Source organism: Aquila chrysaetos, chromosome 23 (assembly GCF_900496995.4).
Source record: "Aquila chrysaetos chrysaetos chromosome 23, bAquChr1.4, whole genome shotgun sequence".
NCBI lineage: Eukaryota > Metazoa > Chordata > Aves > Accipitriformes > Accipitridae > Aquila > Aquila chrysaetos.
The window spans coordinates 438,866-458,501 of NC_044026.1; the positions used below are offsets into that span (position 1 = coordinate 438,866).

The 19,636-nt window shown below is 37.7% G+C and overlaps 1 protein-coding gene across 6 annotated transcripts in view; it reads left to right on the forward strand.

The window, feature by feature from the left end:
- Positions 1–19,636, forward strand: part of MYO16 (myosin XVI) — a 393,567-nt gene that overhangs the window by 367,153 nt on the left and 6,778 nt on the right. For 5 of the 6 annotated variants that reach the window (XR_003921201.2, XM_029999071.2, XM_029999067.2 and 2 more), the window contains exons 33-34: positions 945–1,103; positions 8,175–8,266. Coding sequence is in view for 5 of the 6 variants with exons in the window: in XM_029999071.2 (XP_029854931.1) it covers positions 945–1,103; positions 8,175–8,266 (251 nt within the window). In the remaining variant the exon portion in view is untranslated. The remainder of the gene's footprint in view (positions 1–944; positions 1,104–8,174; positions 8,267–19,636) is intronic. The other variant, XM_029999070.2, reaches the window with a different exon arrangement.

Genomic DNA, 19,636 nt, shown 5'->3' on the forward strand with positions numbered 1-19,636 from the left:
ACCGGAATTACAGTGGGGGTCCCTCCTACCATCCCCATCCGTTCGTGGTCTTATCTCCTGGCTCCAAACTTGCCTCCGGCCCCTGAGCTCCAGTGGGGAGCACCACTCAGGCACAGCTGATGGCTGAGCCCTGTTTCTTGTGGTGCCCTGGGCTGACAAAGCCAGGCAAGCTCAGAGCCAGCTCCGGACACTTTGCTGTGAGCTGTTCTGCTTCATGCGGATGTGCCATCGGTCAGAAGGGGAAGAAGAGTTCTGCCTTTCTCTCTGAAGAAATGCCTGTGCATTGTACATTGCTTGGGAACTCAGTCAGGATCAAATCTCCTCTTGATGCCTTGAAGAAATTTAACTAAAAGGCTATATGACATGAAAACCTGGAACTTTATAGAAAATGACAATTGATGGCTGGAGAGCCCTGAGGCGGGGTAAATAATGCCCACGGGGAGATTCTGCTGGAAGGAATCTTGCTACATACGGTTTCATATCAAAAGCCATTTCATTTCTTGTGGGAGGAGATAAGAGAAAAATATAAACCCATGTTATAGCTGTTGCTAGTATCACCTAATGCAATGGTGAAAGGCATTGCAGTGATGACAGCAATATATGAACTCGTGAAATAGAGTAGAATCTAAAATAGGGGCAATACAAACATTTGTTGAGTTTTATCAGCTGATATTTGTGTGAAAATAAACAGTACAAATTTTGTTAATGCCTTTCATTTCCATAAACTCTAAATGGCTACAAGTGGAACACTAGCAAAAAAAAGAAAAACCCTGAAAAAATCACTGAGTTAAACCTTCCACATTTATCACTGCACTCGTGAATTTAGTGATTAATTAAACTAATTTGATAAAGTAGTTTGGTTTCTGTGTGTTAGTTTTTTCTACTTAGATGTGAAAGCCACTAGTTAATAGGAAGCTGACAAGCTTTTTCTCTGTTTGTGTCAGGTGCTGAAACTAATCTGAACTTGAGGAGCAGGGAGGATCCAAATACATTAGATATTGGATCAGAAACCCAGGATAAAAATGCAAATAACCATGGAACTCAGTCATCTAATCCACTGTCCAGTTCTGTGATGGCTGAAAATGGAAATTCAGTATCAAATGGTAAGCAGTTTCTAATCCCAAAGCCCTTCTAACATAAAATTGCTGAAATGTTTCGTTGAATGTACTGCTTAAGATCTGGTCAAGCTAGAATCTTCTGAGTTGCAAAATATCTGTGTTTCTGGAACTGCCTTAACTTTGTATGTGTGAACTGATAAGCCCCTTTCCAATAAAAGCTAAATGTGAAGAAAATAAAACAGCCTATATTGAGGAATTTGTAATTAGCTCAGCTTCGAGTCTGTAAGCAGCCCAAGGCATGGAGGACTGAGATTTAAGATTTCTGATCCTATAATCAATACAAATGGGACAGAAAATGGAAAATCAGGATCTCCCTTTGCTACAGGTGCCTTACTAGTGAATGACAAATTGTTTATCATTGCAACAAGATGATCAAAATGGTGCAAGAGCAATGACAGAAAGAATGAAATCTTTCAAGGTCCTAAAAGCATAAATCTTAAGGATATAACACCTGTATTACATAAAATCACCCAATACAAATAGACAAGTATGAATAGACACAGGACAAATAGAAAGTATTTATTTCAATGGAATGTGGAGAAGCAGATGTCTAAATACTTGCATGGCACTGCGTACAATTATCTTCATACTGAAAACTTAAGTCTAAATATGGGTTGTGTAAGCAGAACAGTTATATAGCCTTTACTGTTAAGGGTAGAACTACACATAATGTAGTTGATCGTTAGAGAGCTATACTGGAAAACTCAAAGGGAGAAAATACTAGGTCAAGTGAAATAACTGCATTTTGTTTTCCAAATATGCTATCCTTTAAAAAAAAAATAAAAAAGGCTAGAGCTGCTTAATATGCAGTGTTTTGAAATGAAAAATCAAGCTTTATTATCAAAATTGAATACTTCAAATAATTCCTTTCTTTTCAAGAAAACCTATTCTCCAAATTCTGCAGTGCTTGGCCAAAATAATTCTTCCTGTTCTCTCTGATAATCAAAGCAGAAAGCTCATCCAATCTGAGAAGTTATACGAGTGTAAAGGTCCATTCATTCCTGTGTGGAACCAGGAACACACTGTGACAGAAGAAAAAGGCATCTTTGTCGATTATAACCATGTCCCCATTTGTATCAATATAATAATTTGGGGAGGAGGGGAGCATATTTTCAGTACATATAACAGTCAGACTCTTAAATTAACACAAAAACTGTGGGTAGACCAAGTCTTTGATTCCTTTCTATGTAGGATTTTAACCATATATTCTGATGTCCTAATGGGACCTGTGGGAGATCAGCTTTTTAATAAGAGCAACCATTTTATCCCCAAACCCCCTAACTTGGAGTGTAATCACAAGAGCTGTGTTTCTTTCAGCTTAGAAATGAAATTATGCTTTAAGTTTCTTATTTGTGATGATTATAGTTCAGTTAGGAAATTATCTCAGTTACTGAAGTAAATAGTCATTGCTTGAATAACAGGCCAACTAATACATGAGATAGATGGTTATAATTGTGTGAAGTTTTAATCAGTCTATTTGCAATCACTAGTAGCCAGGGCTGTTCATATTGGTAATATACAGTATCTACTATGCATAAACTAATTATTTTCAAACTATTTGTAAATCAAAAGTTTAATCATAAATGTGTAATGTCATGCAATGGAATTTTCCAGTAAGATATTTTTTCCATTAAAAAACACTGATTCATCAGACCCAAACTTTTCATGGAAGGTTCCCAATTTTGATGCAGCTTTGATAAGGAATTGTTTTGATATTCACTGTATACTATGAGTAGAAAAAAACTCCCTTTAGGTCTGGCAGTTTCCCACTGGGTAAGGAATTAACATTATTTGTGGTATTTCAAGGTTCAAGTCTATGTTTTGCCTATCAGACTGTTGTAGAAATGATGCAAGCTTTGATTTTATCCTGATGCAGAGCAAAATCAGGTTATAAATTTTGTGATATAAAATGCTGGTTTTCCAGCCACCCTTAATAATAATTGAAAGAGTTGACAAGATGGAAAGCTCTGGTGTACTTTGATTACACAAATTCAAAACCAGTTTGCCAGTTTGCTTAGGAAAAATATCCTTCCAAGATTAAACCTTAACATCTTCATAGTTTTGAAATCTGTGTCTTGTTGGATATATCTAGGCAATAGTGGTATTTGAGAATGTGCCATGAGATGTTTCCATGTAAAATACTTTTTCATTTCTTTGTTACTGTATACCAAACTCCTCTAGCTTTGAGGAAAATAAAACCTGAAATGCATTATTAAATAGTTGATACTGAGATTACAAAACTCCTGAATACAGAGTAATCTGCTTCCCACTGTTACACAGTGCAACTATATAATCTACTTTCCACTGATAGAACTAGAGTCATACATTGCTCATATGAGTTAATGCAGACAGCAGTTTCTTAAATAAGACTAGTCTTTTGCTGTCGTGAATGAAGTGTCAGCACCACTCCTCTGAAGCATCATGAAAATTAAAGTCACTATGGTCGTAAGAATAATCATTTTGACGAAGATGTTGATGTTGATGAATTCTTTAGAAAACCATTACTAAGCAGCTAAACAGCTGGCTGGCTCAGCTTCCATGCAGATTAATGCTGTGCTGCTTTTGGAAGCTGAGTTTAATTTCTCGCACTGCTGTTAGTTCAGAATTTTAATAGAAGTTGCTTTTTCATTGTATATAATGTAATCCTCCTCTTCTTTAGTTTATCTTTAATATTAGGAGTAACACCTTTCTACAGCTCTGTGCTATCAAACTGTGACTTTTCTGCCACAAATCTTCCACATCCCCCAGAGTTTTTAGTCTGAAAGAGCTCTTTTGCTATTTCTTGTCCAAACACAAAGAGTAATCAGAAAGCCTATAATAACCTTTTATGTTACAATGCTGAAAGTTGTGATCCTAAATCACCCAAAACAACAGATCCTCTGGTGGGAGACACTCAAACACTGCAGGTAAAAGTTTGTCATTTCCAACTAGTACCTAATAGGATATAGAGGAGTGTTTAATCATTAAGTGAAATGTTTAAATACAACGACTGTAATAAGTGACTGAGGTGACCTAACCTTTGGTTAGTGAAAGGGAGAAATTCCCCAGATATCTGACCGTTCTTAGCCCCAGTGGAGTGTGTTATAGAGGTACTTACTCTATGTAGCCCAAGTGAAAATCAGAGTAGATATTGTATAGATAAGACAGCCCTGTTGGACCAAAGGAGCATTGTGCTACGTTGTGCCTAATGGTCATACGGGCACGCACCTTGCACTATGCTGTTCATCCAGCTCCATCGGCATGCCACTATCCCGCGAAGGAAGCCTCTCTGGTTATTCCTCTTCAGTTATAACTGAGGTCCACTCCTCGTGTACGGAGATCCTTGTGAATGGACTCACTATATAGTTCATGCGGTGTAAGAAGCTGTCTGTTTCACCAAAAGTCCTATGCATTATTCAGGTAAGGGGCTTAGACTTGTCTAACTTTGGCTGTCGAGAAGGTAACTGTTCTGCCTACGCAGGTCACCCGGGGGCTACAGTCCTACAGTCTGCTGTCTAGTCTCTTGAAACTTGCCACCAGATCTAAGCACATCAGGCAACAAGTCGCAGAATGGGAGAGGTGTCACAGCAGGTAACCTGACAGAAAAGGGGCATGTCACCATGACACAGGCTACATGCTGTTGAGCACAGAGCCTTACATCTTGTCCTTCCTGGTGGTGCCTCTTTCACACTATAGCAGCCAAAGTATCAAGTGGAGCTGATCAGTAGACCCAGCCTGTGTGAATGCAGAATCACGGAGAAAGTTAGGTGGTTCGGGGAATGATGTGTGGCCACAGTTGCAAAGACCCAGAGACTCTGTGGTATTGGTGGTGGTCTGCAAATACAGCTGTTGGAGGTCAGGAGGTGCAGGGTCTCCAGTTTGGGGGTAGCAGAGCCTATGAGACTGGAATTTCTCTGGAACCACAGAACCACTTCCAGATGTCCAGTGATCTAGATCTGAATGTTTGAGATGCAAGCTGTTTATCTGAAGGATCCTAAAGGGAGTATCTGAGAACAGGTCAAAAATGGGAAATAGGGAGTCCAGAAAGAAGATTGGGGATTGAGTGTGGGATCTTCTTTTGAAGCAATATAGAAAAGGCATTACAGGGAGTAAGTGGGTAAAGGATCAGGTTTGTAGTTTGAATATACATATCGCTTGGGACAAGGCTGTATTCTTGATTATGTGAAAAAAATGGAATGCATTTCTTTCACTTCTCCAGTTAGAGATTATTGATTGAATCATATTCCTTGCTATCATTTTCACGACCACATGTAATTGCAGTAATAATGTTAGCAAGCATATTTTTGCCCCAAAATTGCCAAATTAGACTTACTTTTGGTAACTTGAGAATAGTTGCAAGAAAGCCCAGCCCAGATGATGTAATTTGTGTTCCAGCCTGAACCCCTGATTAACTTATGTTCTTGTAATTCTGCCCCTGCCCCTGCTAAACTGATGCTTCCAACCTTGTGCTGAATTAAGCAAGGTCTTATGCAGCGCACAGCTGTGGTATCCTAACGTTTACTTAGGTGTACGTAAAGGAAAACTCTCAGAATGTAATCAACTACTCCATTTATCTTTCCAAACTCCACCAAGCCTCTGCTTCCCATGTCTATGATGACATGCTGTTGCTTACTTATTTGATAAGACCTCTTATCAAAGTGCTTTTCATAGAAATAAACAGAAAATCATTGATAACCTTATTCTTAGCTCAAGGCTGTCATGGACGGTAGATCATGAACTGTATAAATATAGTGCAAAAGCAGTATCTTTTTCAAAACATGCTGCTGGCCTAGGAAAGTATTTTCATTCATTTATGGTGGTCTAGAATCATGCAAATATTTTACATTATGTCTTTTATTTGAATTAAATGAATAACACCTACTTAAACAAGGCATTCTGCATTCAAATGTGGATTTTTTTTATTTGTTTGAGATGTATCCAAACTGAATCCATGTGAATAAATTATTAGTTCAGGAAACGATTTGGAAAAAAAGGGATTTGTTTTGTGTTGACAAAAACTGGATTTTTGGAGGGAAATTCATTTCAAGCATTTCATTTGACCAAAAATACATGATTTTGCTGAGGGAGAATTTTAAGTTGGAGGACAGGGAATTTAATATGGGTAAGAAAGGAATAGTGGTAACAATATATATTTTACAAGCCTAGTATACTGGAGACCTTGAACATCAGACCTTGCCCCAGCACATACCTAATATATCAGGGACCAGCTTCAAAAAGTGGTAACTCCACCTCAAAACAACACATAGTTCAAATCACTGAGAGAACAGGGTCAGACTCCCTCTCTGCACCAGGCAGAAAAGGACTGAAGTGCTAGATTCTCACAAGATTTGACCTGGCTCCTGAGCTGCAAGCAGGGGTTCTATCTTCTTCACTGCCTATGTGTGTCGAGAGGAAGTCCAGATGATGTGAAGCTGTAGAAAAAGATCCATATTTATGAATACTTTACACAAGCTTTATTCAGAAGAACAAAAAAAAATCCAGCTGTCCATAGTTACAAAGCCGTGGACATGCACCATTATAAGGGGGAAACTAAAAGCAGGGTAGGGAGGCCAAAAAGGAATAAGGATCATTGCTTCTCTTTAAAATTCTTGTTCTATATTTCTCTTGCAAAATCAGGTCATTTTATGGGATTATTCATGCAACTTATATTTTCATGAGTTAAATCATATATCAGTAACCATGTAAGAGTTAATGCTCATTTATGAAAATAAAAAAATTAAAAAACATTTTTAATACTGAAGATAGCAGGTTGGAAGGCAAGCATGTTTCACAGTGTGTTTCTATGCCAGTTTCATGATGGAGCAAGAAACTGAACATGAACATGAAACAGAACTATGTCTAGTACAGTCCATAATCCCATAAGTAGTTTATGATTCATTGCATTTGAACTTTGAATTGTTTCCATTATGATTCTGTGTATGTAATGTATAATATGCAAAGAGCGGGGCTTGCCTAATTTTTTCTTACCTAAGAGTTACATATCTAGGTGCAGAATCACCTTACCTAGTTTCAGCCACGCAAAAGGTCAATGCATAGTCTAATCAAATACTTCAGATTACATGTTGTCCATTTCTAGTTAGTAGATCTCAGGTGGTCTACTGAGAACAATTCAACTTGCATATCTTTTACCAGGATGAATCCTCTTGTGGTGGCTAGCTCTGTTCAGTTGACTGAAGAAAGAGTAGTGATATGCTGTTTATGGATGCCATAGTAGCATGAACATTTGGAATATATGCTATATGAAGCAATACCAAAATTGCTGGATACCAGACCTACCATGGTGTCTGCGATTCTGGTTTGTGAGGGGCTTAATAACACCTATCATGGACTCACTGTGTTTCTGCTTCTGCCTTTGCTTCCCCTCATCCCACCTTTCAGATCCTCTGTAGTGCTATGTGAATGGTCTTTCCACTCTGGCAGAAGTGATGGGGAAGCGCCGGCAGTGAGCCTCACTCTAGGATCACTGTGCAGAGGTCTTTGTTCCTCTTGACTACAGAGGGAGTCTACCTGGCTCTTTTACACTGGATGACTGGTTTTTACACAGCTAAATTTTGGGCAGCTAATTTCCACATGGAGAGTGCACAATAAGTACAAGAATTACAGAAAAACTGTGTACTGAGGAGATGAAGTTGTAAGTCCTGGACCTACTATCAACTTCCCTTGTAACCTAGAGACATTAATTTGAGAGCAGACCACAGGCCTGTTTTCCATTCCCTTTGCATTGCTTCTGCGATGAAAAGGAGCCAGGGGAAGAGGAGCCAGGGATTTCTGCATTGCAGGAGGAATCCCTGGCCAGTGCATAGGTAATGTGTTATTTGTAGGCTTTCTCAGTACAATTGCTCCTTCTGTAAACCAGCATGCATACCTATGATGCTATTCATACTTGGTAAACGATAATTATTCCAGTTCCAGTAAGCATGGAAATAGTAAATATCCAGGCAAGTGTGTGATATTTTCATTCTTTTTTAGTAAAACATGTCAAGGTCTTTTGAATCTCATGCTGAAATTGGGCAATGCATAAATGTCAGATTATAAATTAGTATTGTTCTGCTTTAGGTTTACCAGAGGAAAATGAATATTCAAGACTGTCGGCCAGCACTACGGCAGGCTCATCGATTCAAAGACATAGGGAGAGCCACACTAGTCAGGTAAATATTTCATTGACAGTCTACTAGAACCAGTAAAAAGAGGAAAAATCATAGTAGCTGCATGTTGAAAGCTGTCTTGAGTCAAATTTGTGTGTTGGCATTGAAAAATGCAGACTTCTTTTACAGGTTTATATTGAGCTAAGGACAATAATGAACTTACTCAACTTTTTTTGCTGGGAGGACAATCATCCTGAAAGGTTCTCGTAGTAGAGTTCAAAGTTTATGAAACTTAACTGTTGCTGGTTGTGAGGATGCTGTTTTCAGGCAGGAAGAATGCCTCTTCACCCTGAGAGGACTGAGATGTTCTCTCTCTCAAGGTATTCATTCATACCAGAAAGAGTTGCATGATAATGAACCTCATAGGAATAAATGCATAATTATATCATCCTTTTGTATATAAAAGCAGTGAAGACTTTAAAAGAGGTCTTCACTGTTTTTATACAAATATCAATAAGTAAAAATTAAAATATCTATCAATTAAAACAGCAATAGGTACTGATTGTGTGAAGCTTAAACTTTAGTTCTTTTAAAATTTCTGTTTAGTTAATGTAATTTAAAATAACAACACGGAATTAAGTTTGATGTGCATTAAGTGAACAAAAAGGAATAAAATTTGTCGAAATATCTTTTCTTCAGCATTTTATATATGATGTGAGAAACACTTTACTTTCTAAGTAGCCAATTCAGGCATGAAGGCATTCAAGAAATTTTGTTTCACTTAAGTGGCATTAGTGTTTTCTCCTGTTGTCTTTATGTCTTCAGTCCACTTTTCAAAAAGGGCAGTCCCAAGTCATTTTTTTACTTGAGATGACTGTAAGAATTTTACAGTAAAGACAAACATTGTCAAAAGAGAAAATATGTTGGAGCTGAGAGGAATTTCCCCAACAGAAACCTCTCATTAACCAGTGGTACATTTTCCAAACTATTCTACCAGAAGGTAAGGGAATGCTTTATCACATTTAAAAGCTACTTGTTGTCTGCAAGGGACAGCTGACATTTCATTACAACAAAATACTGGCCATAATCAAGTGAATGAATGTTTGGCCATTGACTCCAACAGGACTGGAGTTCAACCTTCAACATCATATTTGGTCTTAACGTAACTTTGAAAAACAATAGGTTTTAACTGAGTAAATATGTGAGCAAACTAGCACAAAAGTATTCACTTGTTGGTTTTCTGCCCCACTCTCCAAAGCACAGGCATAACTACAGTGCCTATTCTGAGTTGAAAAATTGTGCCGAGACAGCACTCGGCACTACGCTAACCTCTTCAGATGCAGAAGTGAGGCTGGCCAGAGCTGCCCTGGCACACATAGGCACATACTGTCTTGCACACAATAAACAAATCTTTGCCATCACCATACCTCTCAGACTCTCAAATGTATTTTGACCATATTGTAAAAAAATACTATCTCCAGATCAGTGTACTGGATGATGGTACAGAATTACGAAGATGAGTGGAGGCAATGTTTTCAGTTGTCTCTGTTACATTTTTTAACAATCAACCAAATACTTATGAGGCGTGGGAGTGGTCAAAGAGCCCTCTCTAGTGAATGAAAAATCCAAGACACTGCTCCAGTAATAAACCTTACACGGTGAGACACTTTTGTCCTGGAGCACCTTACACCTCTGTTGCTAAAATGCTTGCATGGGGTCAAGCAGGATCATGTTTAAATTACTACACCAGTGCAGTACATGGAGAGTTAAATGAACTGGGTATAGGGGAGCCATTATCATCTTCTTATCTTTGCAAATGGAAACTGTATCCTTACATGAAATTAGTCTGCAACATTTAAATGCTTTATTTTAGAAGCAAGTCTTTAACCATTTACAAACTTGTATTTTTGATTTTTTTAAAACTACTTGCCAAAAGCTGAACACAATTTAAGTTCAGTACTTTGAAATGTCACTTTTCACTAAATAGACATTTTGCCAAAGTGGTTCACAAATCTTTAAAATAGATTCCATGCCATGTACTCAGAATTACATGCAGGGACAATCCTTAAATGCAAGTTCAATAAGAACTGTGACAAGTTTAGAGAAGAAACCTGCAGTTCTGTATTTTTGATACAATTGCCTCAATGAATAAACATCTTCCAAAATGGTGTTGCCAAAGGAAAAAGAAAAAAATCTTCTTCCCACAAAAAGAGAAAAAAAATCTTAAAAAAAGTCTGTGCTCACAGGGCTGAGAATTCTTACTGTAAAAAGCATTCCTCACCATTTCCAAAGCATGGCATATATTTGAAAATGATTGGGTTTAATTACAGTTGACATTTCTTAGCATGCTGCTGGTGAGTCTAACAGCATACAAGCCTATTGTAAAAGTCTTTGCCAGGTTTCACTGCAGTAACCTTATCACTTTAAAGTAATTCTTGCACAGACGTATGAAATAAGACAGATTGGTTCACAGATCTGTGAAGGTACTGATTGACTAATTGCTTTAGAGAGAGAAACATAGACTGGGTCCTTGGATTTCTTGGCAGACACTCTGTCATTTCAGCTAAGGGAAACTGGTTCATTAGCTTTCAGGGACTTCTAATATTTATGTGTTGTTTTAATACCTCCCTGCTAGTTCCTTACTGAAGTGACAGAAGTTAATTTCATTTTTGTCACAGGATCTCAAGGCTCGTATACATCCAACTAAAGTTTAGGCATTGTGGCTTACGGTACCATCATGTTGTCACATCAGGTGATAATTACCTGCATCATTGCCTGATACTTCCTGCACAGTGCAAACCTACACACTTGAGAGAGCAAATTCTTCAGCTCAGTATCTGTCAACGTGCATCATAAAGATCAATCTTTTAACAAACACTTTTGGAAGCAATTACCAAGTATAAAATAGCATGCAGATGTGAACTCAGCAACTTAACTGACCATCTCTAAAGTCAAGTCTGCTGAAAACAAAAAAAGAAGTTCACTCTTGGCCATAAATGCTACTTTTCTAGGGCAATGGCTACTTAAAGGTCAATTTTTATCAGAATGAAAAGGACAAAAATTGAAAAAAAAATGTTAAAATACTAACAAACTATTTCTCATTTGCAAGTTAGAGAATAAAATTCTTTCTTCTGCTAGAAAAAGGGGAAGAGTATTAAAAATAAGGTTTGATTTTTGTCTCATCAGAAATGAAGGAACTTATATCAAAATAAATGAAAGTCTTGAATGATAAAAGAACAACAAAGTATGGATTTTTTAAACTAATACCTTTTCCTTCATATTGTTCTGTGGCTGTACAGTTGTAGATTTCCAAGTGATTGTATCCGTAGGTTGTAAGTACCACATAAAAACATAAAGAACCTAACATCTGATATAACACTGTAGCATCATCTTCATCCTCAATTTGGGGGTCAAACCAGTTACCAAGAAGTTTCATGTGCTTTAGTTTGTTTGGATAGTAGGTCTTTAAGAACTATTTGTTAGCAAAGAGCCACATATACTCTTTTCACCAACCCAGCACACCAGCTTCCGTGTATTTTGTGCTTTCCTTGTAAACCAAGACATTCTAGTCAAGGGAATCTTCAAAATGTAAACTAGAAATCTACAGTAAAATGACAGTGCAAGAAACAATATCCTAATCTACCTTTACGAGAAAAGCTACTTTGCTCTTAGCAACTAAGCCCACATGTATCAGCTGCAAGGACTGCATCTAACTCAGCTTCTGCAGAAAACCTTTTGTTAGTTGTGCTGCACCTCTTGCTCCCTGAACAGCAGAAAACTAGGAAACTTCCTTTTCCAAACTTGATTTAAAATTACTGATTTAAAATTATTTAAATGCTTATTGTTTCAAATTGTGTCAGTGATTTGTTTAAACAGTTTGGGATTTCCAAATGTGCCTAGATCTGTAGTCTTGAATTCTTGTCCCATAATTTCCTTCCAGAGGCAAAGAAACCAGCAAAATGAAAGAGATGTTTCTTCTGGTTGTTTGTGCCATAATCTTGCTTAGATAGAAAATTTAGTAATGACTAAGAGTCATTTCTACTCAGTCACGCTCCAGGAAGTGATTCCAAAGCATACTGGAGACTCCACAAATGTTGAAATTGCTTAGCAGGGTCTAAAAGCCAAAACCTCCTCTAAAATAAAAAAGCTTTATAAAATATTACCTCTTTGCTCTTTTTCTTTTACACAGAGCATTTCTCAGTTCCTTAGCCAGTCCAATGGGCTCTTTTCTCCAGACTGTATTTATTGATTCCTCTGTTCTCGATAGCTCCTATGACTGTGTATGTTTAAAAGATAAAGCATCAAGACTGTTGAAATATGCAAGTTCTTTGAAATGCCAGCAACAGCAGCAAGATGAAATAGAGTTAACAAAAGTAAGACTGTATCTTTGGCACCTCACACAAAAGCTAAGCAATCCTGTCGTCTTCTTTTTCACAGATCCAGGACTGTATTTTTTTTATTTCTGGTAAAAATATTTTAAAGTTGTTATTAACATTCACTATGAAGTGGGATGTGGTGTGAGAAAGATACAGTGGAATGAAGAAAAGCAGGCCAGCTAAAAGACTCCTTGTTTCTTATGTGGGCAGCAAGAAGCAACATGGTCTGTCTCTAACAGGATGAGATGGACAACCTGGAGATAATGAACAGATGGGAAGTGAGGGGCAGATTAAAGACTAGAGTGATAATAAGCGTGTGTGTGGGGCGGGAGTGGGGAGTAAAATAGGCACCAGATAAAGGATGATTCAGAGAAGGTTGGAGGAAGAATAAAATGACTGAGAGAGAAGGTAAATAATAAAATGGAGTGAGGGGGTTAGAAAGAGGAAAGAAGGAAAAGCCAGAGAGAAGAAGAAAAACCAGAGAAGTGAGAAAAACAACTGAAAGGAAGACAAGAAAAACAGAAGGGAAAAGAACCAAGGACAGAGCACAGGGCAGTGGAGTAAAAAGAGAGAGGGACTAAAGAGTAAAAAAGTAGAAAGTCTATGTGATGTTCCAGATATGATATTCATCTTCATACACATATCAATGTGATCTTTTATGTTGCATAAAATAAAAGCAATTGTAATAATCCACCTACATTTATAGGTGTGTTAGTTCGCAACCATACTTTGAAGACTCAGCCATCCAAGAAGAAATGTAGAAAATCTCCTGTTGAAAGGTGCAAAGCTTCTTTGTGCAGTTTAGCTTTCTAATGGCTGAATGTTGGCTTATTTGTAATCGGATGATGTCACATGCATTCAGCATTCTATGGAAATACTCCCAGAACAAGACACAAATAAGCAAGCGGTTTGCCATCCTAGTAGGTTAAGTAATAGCAGACATACAGTAAGTACATCCTGGTGTAAGATTTTGGTTACCCACTTCTGTTTTATCTGTCATGTGCTCAAAGAAGTAAGATGGAAAATGATGGTTATTTTTTCACATACTGTTATATTAAAGAATCTGCAGTCTTATCTCTTCTATTTTGTTTAAACCCCATAGTGCAGGTTGGCAGATTGCAGTAATATAGGAGCCAACATCTGACAATGAAAAATTGAAAATGTCTTTTCATATTCGTGAAGAATGTATTTATTGTTTCATTATAGCTTAAGCCATAGCTCTTATTTCATGAAATCTCATTGCTTTCAGCAGTCTCTTCTCTAGAAAGAGCTGCATATTCATTATAGTTTCAAGGGCCTTCTTTGTTCCTACTTGATTTAATATTTGTTGCCAATCACTTCTTTTGTTGACTGTTCAAAAGTTTAAAAAAATGAATAGTCAAGAATGCAGCGTGTTGCTACCCCCCATCCACTGTCACAGTTCTAAACACTGGGCTCTAACATTCATTATTAATGTCTGTCATGTTTGCCTATTAGGTGGAAGTAATCTTTGATCATCTTTGAAGCAAAACGTGGCAATCAAACAAGTCTGGTGTAATAAAAAAATCACTAACGCTTTTGTAAACACATAACATCCAAGAAAGGACATAAAATGTTACGTATTTATCATTGATCTGAACTGGTATATCCCCCTAAATTGTGTTTTGTTTATTGTTTTGACAGTAATGTGAAAGAATTCTTTTTGTAATGTCACATTCAGACAAAAATCAGGTCTTATAACACAGTGCAGCTTTATTTTTAGAAGACGTACAGTCAAAAACATGTGACATCATAGATAAATGATATGAGGTAACACATAGTATGAATTCATCAGTAGGTGCAATATCTTGTTTCTGTATCAAGGGCTTTTGGAGGGCTGATGCCCCTCTCCTCAGTAAGTATGTCCTAGATCTGTCTGCTGCGACCTCCAAAAGGGAAAGCGCAGATTCTCCTCTTTGAAAGAGTAGATGCCACAGTCAGCTCCCTACACATTTGAGGCCCCTTTTCTGTCTCCACTGCTTCATCCTCTTTGCATTTTCCCCTGGTAGAAGGCTGTGATTGTTGAGGAGAAGGGAACAAAACCTCCTGAGCATCCCTGTGCCCTCCCTGAGCTCAGGTGTTTGGCTGAAGCGTGTAGTTACTCCCTTGGGCTGCCACCGTGGCAGTGGGTCACCTTACAAGGCTGCTTCAAATCTGAGTTCAATAGGAGTGTGGTCCACTACCCCACTGACAGCACCTGCAGAGAGTTACTTCACTTCTGACTTGGTCGTAAGTGCCTGGAGTGAGAGAGAACAAATTGGTCCGTCTGCCCTTCATTCTCTTGCTGTCACACGCTGCCGCATACATGTAGATCAGCAGAGATTTAGACTGCGAACAGACCATAAATTAAGTGCTGTTTGCCTCTAGTGTTGTTTGACCATAAGTGTGGTGGTTTTATACAAGAAAGGATGATCCACGACATTAGCAAATCCGAGTTGATGATTGGTTTTGTAATTGCTTCAAAAGCATTGTGGCAAACTTAGTCTCCTAATGGATCAAGTACAATATCTCCATTAATACCACAAAGCAGCGGTGATCAATTAAGTAGCAACATGATTCATTTTTTCAGATACTTTTTGTTAGATGATGTACAAAGTGGTATCAGCATTGTTCGGTCAGCTGTTCTGAAGACCTCTATGATAAATTATTTCTTTTCAGAACTCTTCTTGAGAAAGGCACAGTTGCTGTCCTGAACATAATCTTTTTCTCAAGTGTCAGGGGTGAATTAAGAGGGTGCTCTGAAGGTTTTAAAGAGCATTGGGTAATCAGTTTATCTGGAAAGAGAAATACTACCTTAGAGAAGAAAATAGTATATTTCAATATTTGTTGATGTTTTAGTCACTCTGGGAAAGTATAATTTTGTAGTTGATATCAGAAATCTAGAGTTGAAAGAAACTCAGCCAAAACAAATAATAATAAATAAATAAATAGTTGAAACCCACAAGATCCAAGTAAATGAGTAAAATATACCCCTATTTTGAATGTTTAGGCTTGTCCAACTGTATTCCCAGCTCAGGTAATCACAGGGCCTGACATGTGTACTGTCATATATTATTGAACATTGCCTACCTTGCTCTAATACTTTCTGCCAGATTACACATTACAGCTATACTCAGGATTTGTGTAGTGATTTTATTTTGCAAAGATAAGATACAATATCGTTGATTGCTGAAATACCTCCAAGCTGTATGGAAGATGATTAACCTAATTAATTGAGAATATTATTGTCCCAGGCACGTTACTACTTCACTGAGGGAAAGGTACAAAGGTACGGAAGACCAAGCCCTGCGGTTGCAACTAAAATGTATTCCTGCAAAAAAAAAAAAAAAAAAAAAAAATCACCCCCCCCCCAAAAAAAAAACCGCAACAAACAAACCACCCCAAACTAGAAAACGCCAAGAGTATGAGAGAAAAATCAGAAAACTTACATGAGAAATAGAATTGTGTGGTCAGATGAAGAATATAGAATCTTCTGTCTGAGGCACACCAGAGGTGTGTGTAGCCCAGGAGTCTCTTGCTGACAAAAACGAGAAGGCACAGGTGCCTCAGGAGGGCAGAGAGGTGTGGGGTGCCTCTCGACTCTCTTTCCAGTGGTCTGTGAGGAAAGGCCTTCTGCAGGCAGAGTTCATTTTGTAGCTAGTAATCCTTAGTGGACTTTTCTTCATGAATTTTTCTGGAAAACCCTTTCAGAAAGCCAAACCAAGGCAAACAGTGGAATTAATTTTTTTAGGATGAAGCTTGAGAGTTTTCCAAATGTCACATGAAAGCAGAGGGCTGGACTGGGCGATCAAAGATGCCTGTGCCTGTGTGGTCTCTGACACCAGAATATCCTGCTTCCAGCATCACCCAACGACCGATGTTTGGAAGGAAATTATATCTGTCCCTCAAAAAAATGCAGATAGCTGAAAAATGCTTGCCAGAAGGGAGAGCGTTTCTTCCTGACTCTTGTGGTGATCTGATTTTGTTCAGAAATGTAGTCCCTTTTTCGTTTTATTTTAAATACAAAGTTGCTTTTAAGATTACCCCCAATTTTTAAGTATCAGCAAAGTTATAACTTCCTTTGGTATGTCATCTATATAACACCTGTTCTAAAGGTAGTTTATTCTTTTGATGTAATAAGAAATTTTAACTGAGAGAAAAAATATTTTCTTGTTTAGAACAAAGCAAATGCAATATATATATCTCAGTTATGGATCTCATGTTTAACTCTATTTAAGCTGGCATACCTCCTCCAGAGCAATTCCAGATTTGCAGCAGATGGAGCACCTGCCATCTTTGCCATTTTCTCCTTTCCAATGAACCCATTTGCCATCCATTTGGAGAGTTTTATTTTTGGAGATGGTAAGGTTGCTCCAACACAAAAATCATCAGCAGTTTAAAAGAATGCTTAACTAAAATCACTTTATTGTTGTGTATCACATATCAAGTTACTATGTCAGGTGGGTCTGCATTCGCAAAAAAATGCATGTCCCTGCATTCACAAGACAATCACATGAATCGGCTTGGATCCCAGTGGTACATTTGTATTTGAAGATTTTTAATTGGAATTTAGAAGCATGTAAACTCATTTCTCGTAGCTGCTCTCTGCTCCCTGCTGGGGTCTTACGTGGCCAGTGCAGGTTTCCCAATCAAACACAAATTTACATATTGATTTGATTTATGTTGAATGCTTGTCTAGGCTTCTTAACACACCCTTGGTTTACTGTGTGCTTTCCCCCTGTATCTTTAAATGAGTATTGTATTGGTAAGTAACGTGTAGGCTGACAGATTTTTTTTCTTGATTCAAGAATTGGTAGAAAAGCAGTCTTTTCCTGATTTACGCTTTTTTGTAACATATCAAAAACCAAACATACCTGTTTGAACCTGAAGGGTCAGGATTTTTTGAGAGGTTGCAGTGTGCCTGTCCTGTAGTTTGAAAGACAGATGAGACGTGCATGTTTGGCAGCAGTCAGTGTAGGGGCTTATCAGATGGAAAAAGAAAACGGAGAAAGATGAAGCCATTAAAATGAGTTAGAAACATTTTTGTGCGAGACATGCATGCCTGTCACAGGTTGAATCAAAATGTGTTGGTCTTGCTAATAATCACATACAGTAAGAATTATTTCCAAAATTACTGGATGAAATTGGGTCTTTAATTTTGAAATGAGATGTGAGAACATCCTGAACACTTCTGTCTTTAAAACTGGTGATCTGCAGGAGATCCACTGGGGTTTGTGAACTGCTTTTGAGGACTCTAATAGAGATAACTGTGAGTGACCTATTGGTGGAAATTCATTCTGCTTACATTTTTCGACAGCCTGCAAACTAGAAAAAGTTAAGAACATGGGTTTTGTCAAGGCAGTTCCATTTCTAAGATAATTATGATAATTTATCAACATTTTACATTTATTGCATAATTGACTTTAGATCCTGATCAAATTGGTGTTCTAGACTGAGTCTCCCCATGGATTCCATGATGGGACCTCAACTTTACTAATGGAAGAGAAATATAATAATGCTGTAATAATTGTGAGCATCTACTAACAGTTACTTTAAAGCACCAACATTGACAAATCTATTAAAGAAAATAATTGGCAATGTTTCTCTGAAGGAAAAATATGGACTAGCTACCTCATGCAAATGTCTCAGGAGCACAGGTTTATACACTATACATGTTCTGAAATTGTGTTGTGATTTAAAAATCTGTTTTCTGTTGTGCTTCTGTGTCTATATTCAGGAATTTTACTAAAACTTACAGAAGCAACTAAAACCAGAACTGTAATAAAAAATGAAGAGCTACGTTTTGTGCAAAGAAAATTATTTCTATATTTAAACATCCAATCGCAAATCACCAAAAAAATGACTGGAGTACAATACATATTTCTGAAAAAGTAAACTCTACATTTGGTCAGGGAGAGAGCAAAATAAGATGAAATACTCAAAAGAGTCTCCTAATGCAAATTAATAAATCTCTGTTTGACAGACAGTTTAGAGTCCTTTAGCCATAGCTTGATGATTAAAACTGTGTAGCATTTGACACACAAATAGACAATATAAGCTCTTTGTTGCTTCTGAATGTTACAAAATGTCCTCTGTAAAGTTAGAGCATTTGATCTTTTAATACAGAATGTATTTCCTGAGATTCTAGAGACAAACTTCTAAATAACTCAAATTAAAGTTAATTTTAAATGGACCTGTTAATCTTTTTATCTGGCATACCTTTTGTCACAAAATGAATTAAAAATGTGAAACCTTCAAATTTCCATAATTAAAAACTCACTGAATTTTTTAACTAGCCTAAGAATTAAGACTACAGTTAAAATTATTTATTGACTTATAGCAACTCATCTTGATTCTAAGACAAAGTCGAAATCCAGTAAGTCTGCTTCAGGCTATAAAGTGAAATGCAGGCAGAATTTAGAAGCGTAAATCCAGAAGGCAATTCAGGGGCTCATTCTCCAATGACTGTGCAATACTTAAATGTGTATAACTCAGTAGGCAAATAGTACTCTAAGATCTTCATGGTTGCCAACATACAACCCAATGTGCTCTAACCACGGGATAATGGTGGAAGTCCTTCCATGCATGTCCTTCTGGAACCAAGCCATTGATGCTCTGTCACCAACCAAAATCCCTTGTGCAAGGAGGAGAGAACTTGCTTCTGCGGTCTGATAGTTTGGGCTGTGAGGTGGGAGGAACGAATCCTGGGATCTCTTCCCTGGGCTGCTTATTACAAATTTATTTTGTTCTTCTTGCTGTATTTTGCAGTGGAAAATACGGATCTTGTTTAACTGCCTCAATCCATTGCAGTTTCCAATGAATAGCTTTGGTGACTCCACATGCTCTTCTCTTGTGCGTCACTGTCTTTGACACTTCAGCTTTTCTTGTTTGTCCAGCAAGGACTCTGGATACCAAACACAGGGATGGTGTTTCCACCAGGTGGCAGGGCTGTTAAATGCTAGGTATTCAACTGCTATATGGTTTTGTGGGTCTAGCCCAAATTCTAAGTTGCCCATGTCTGATTGACCATTGACTTTGGGTAGGAAAATGCTCGTCTGCA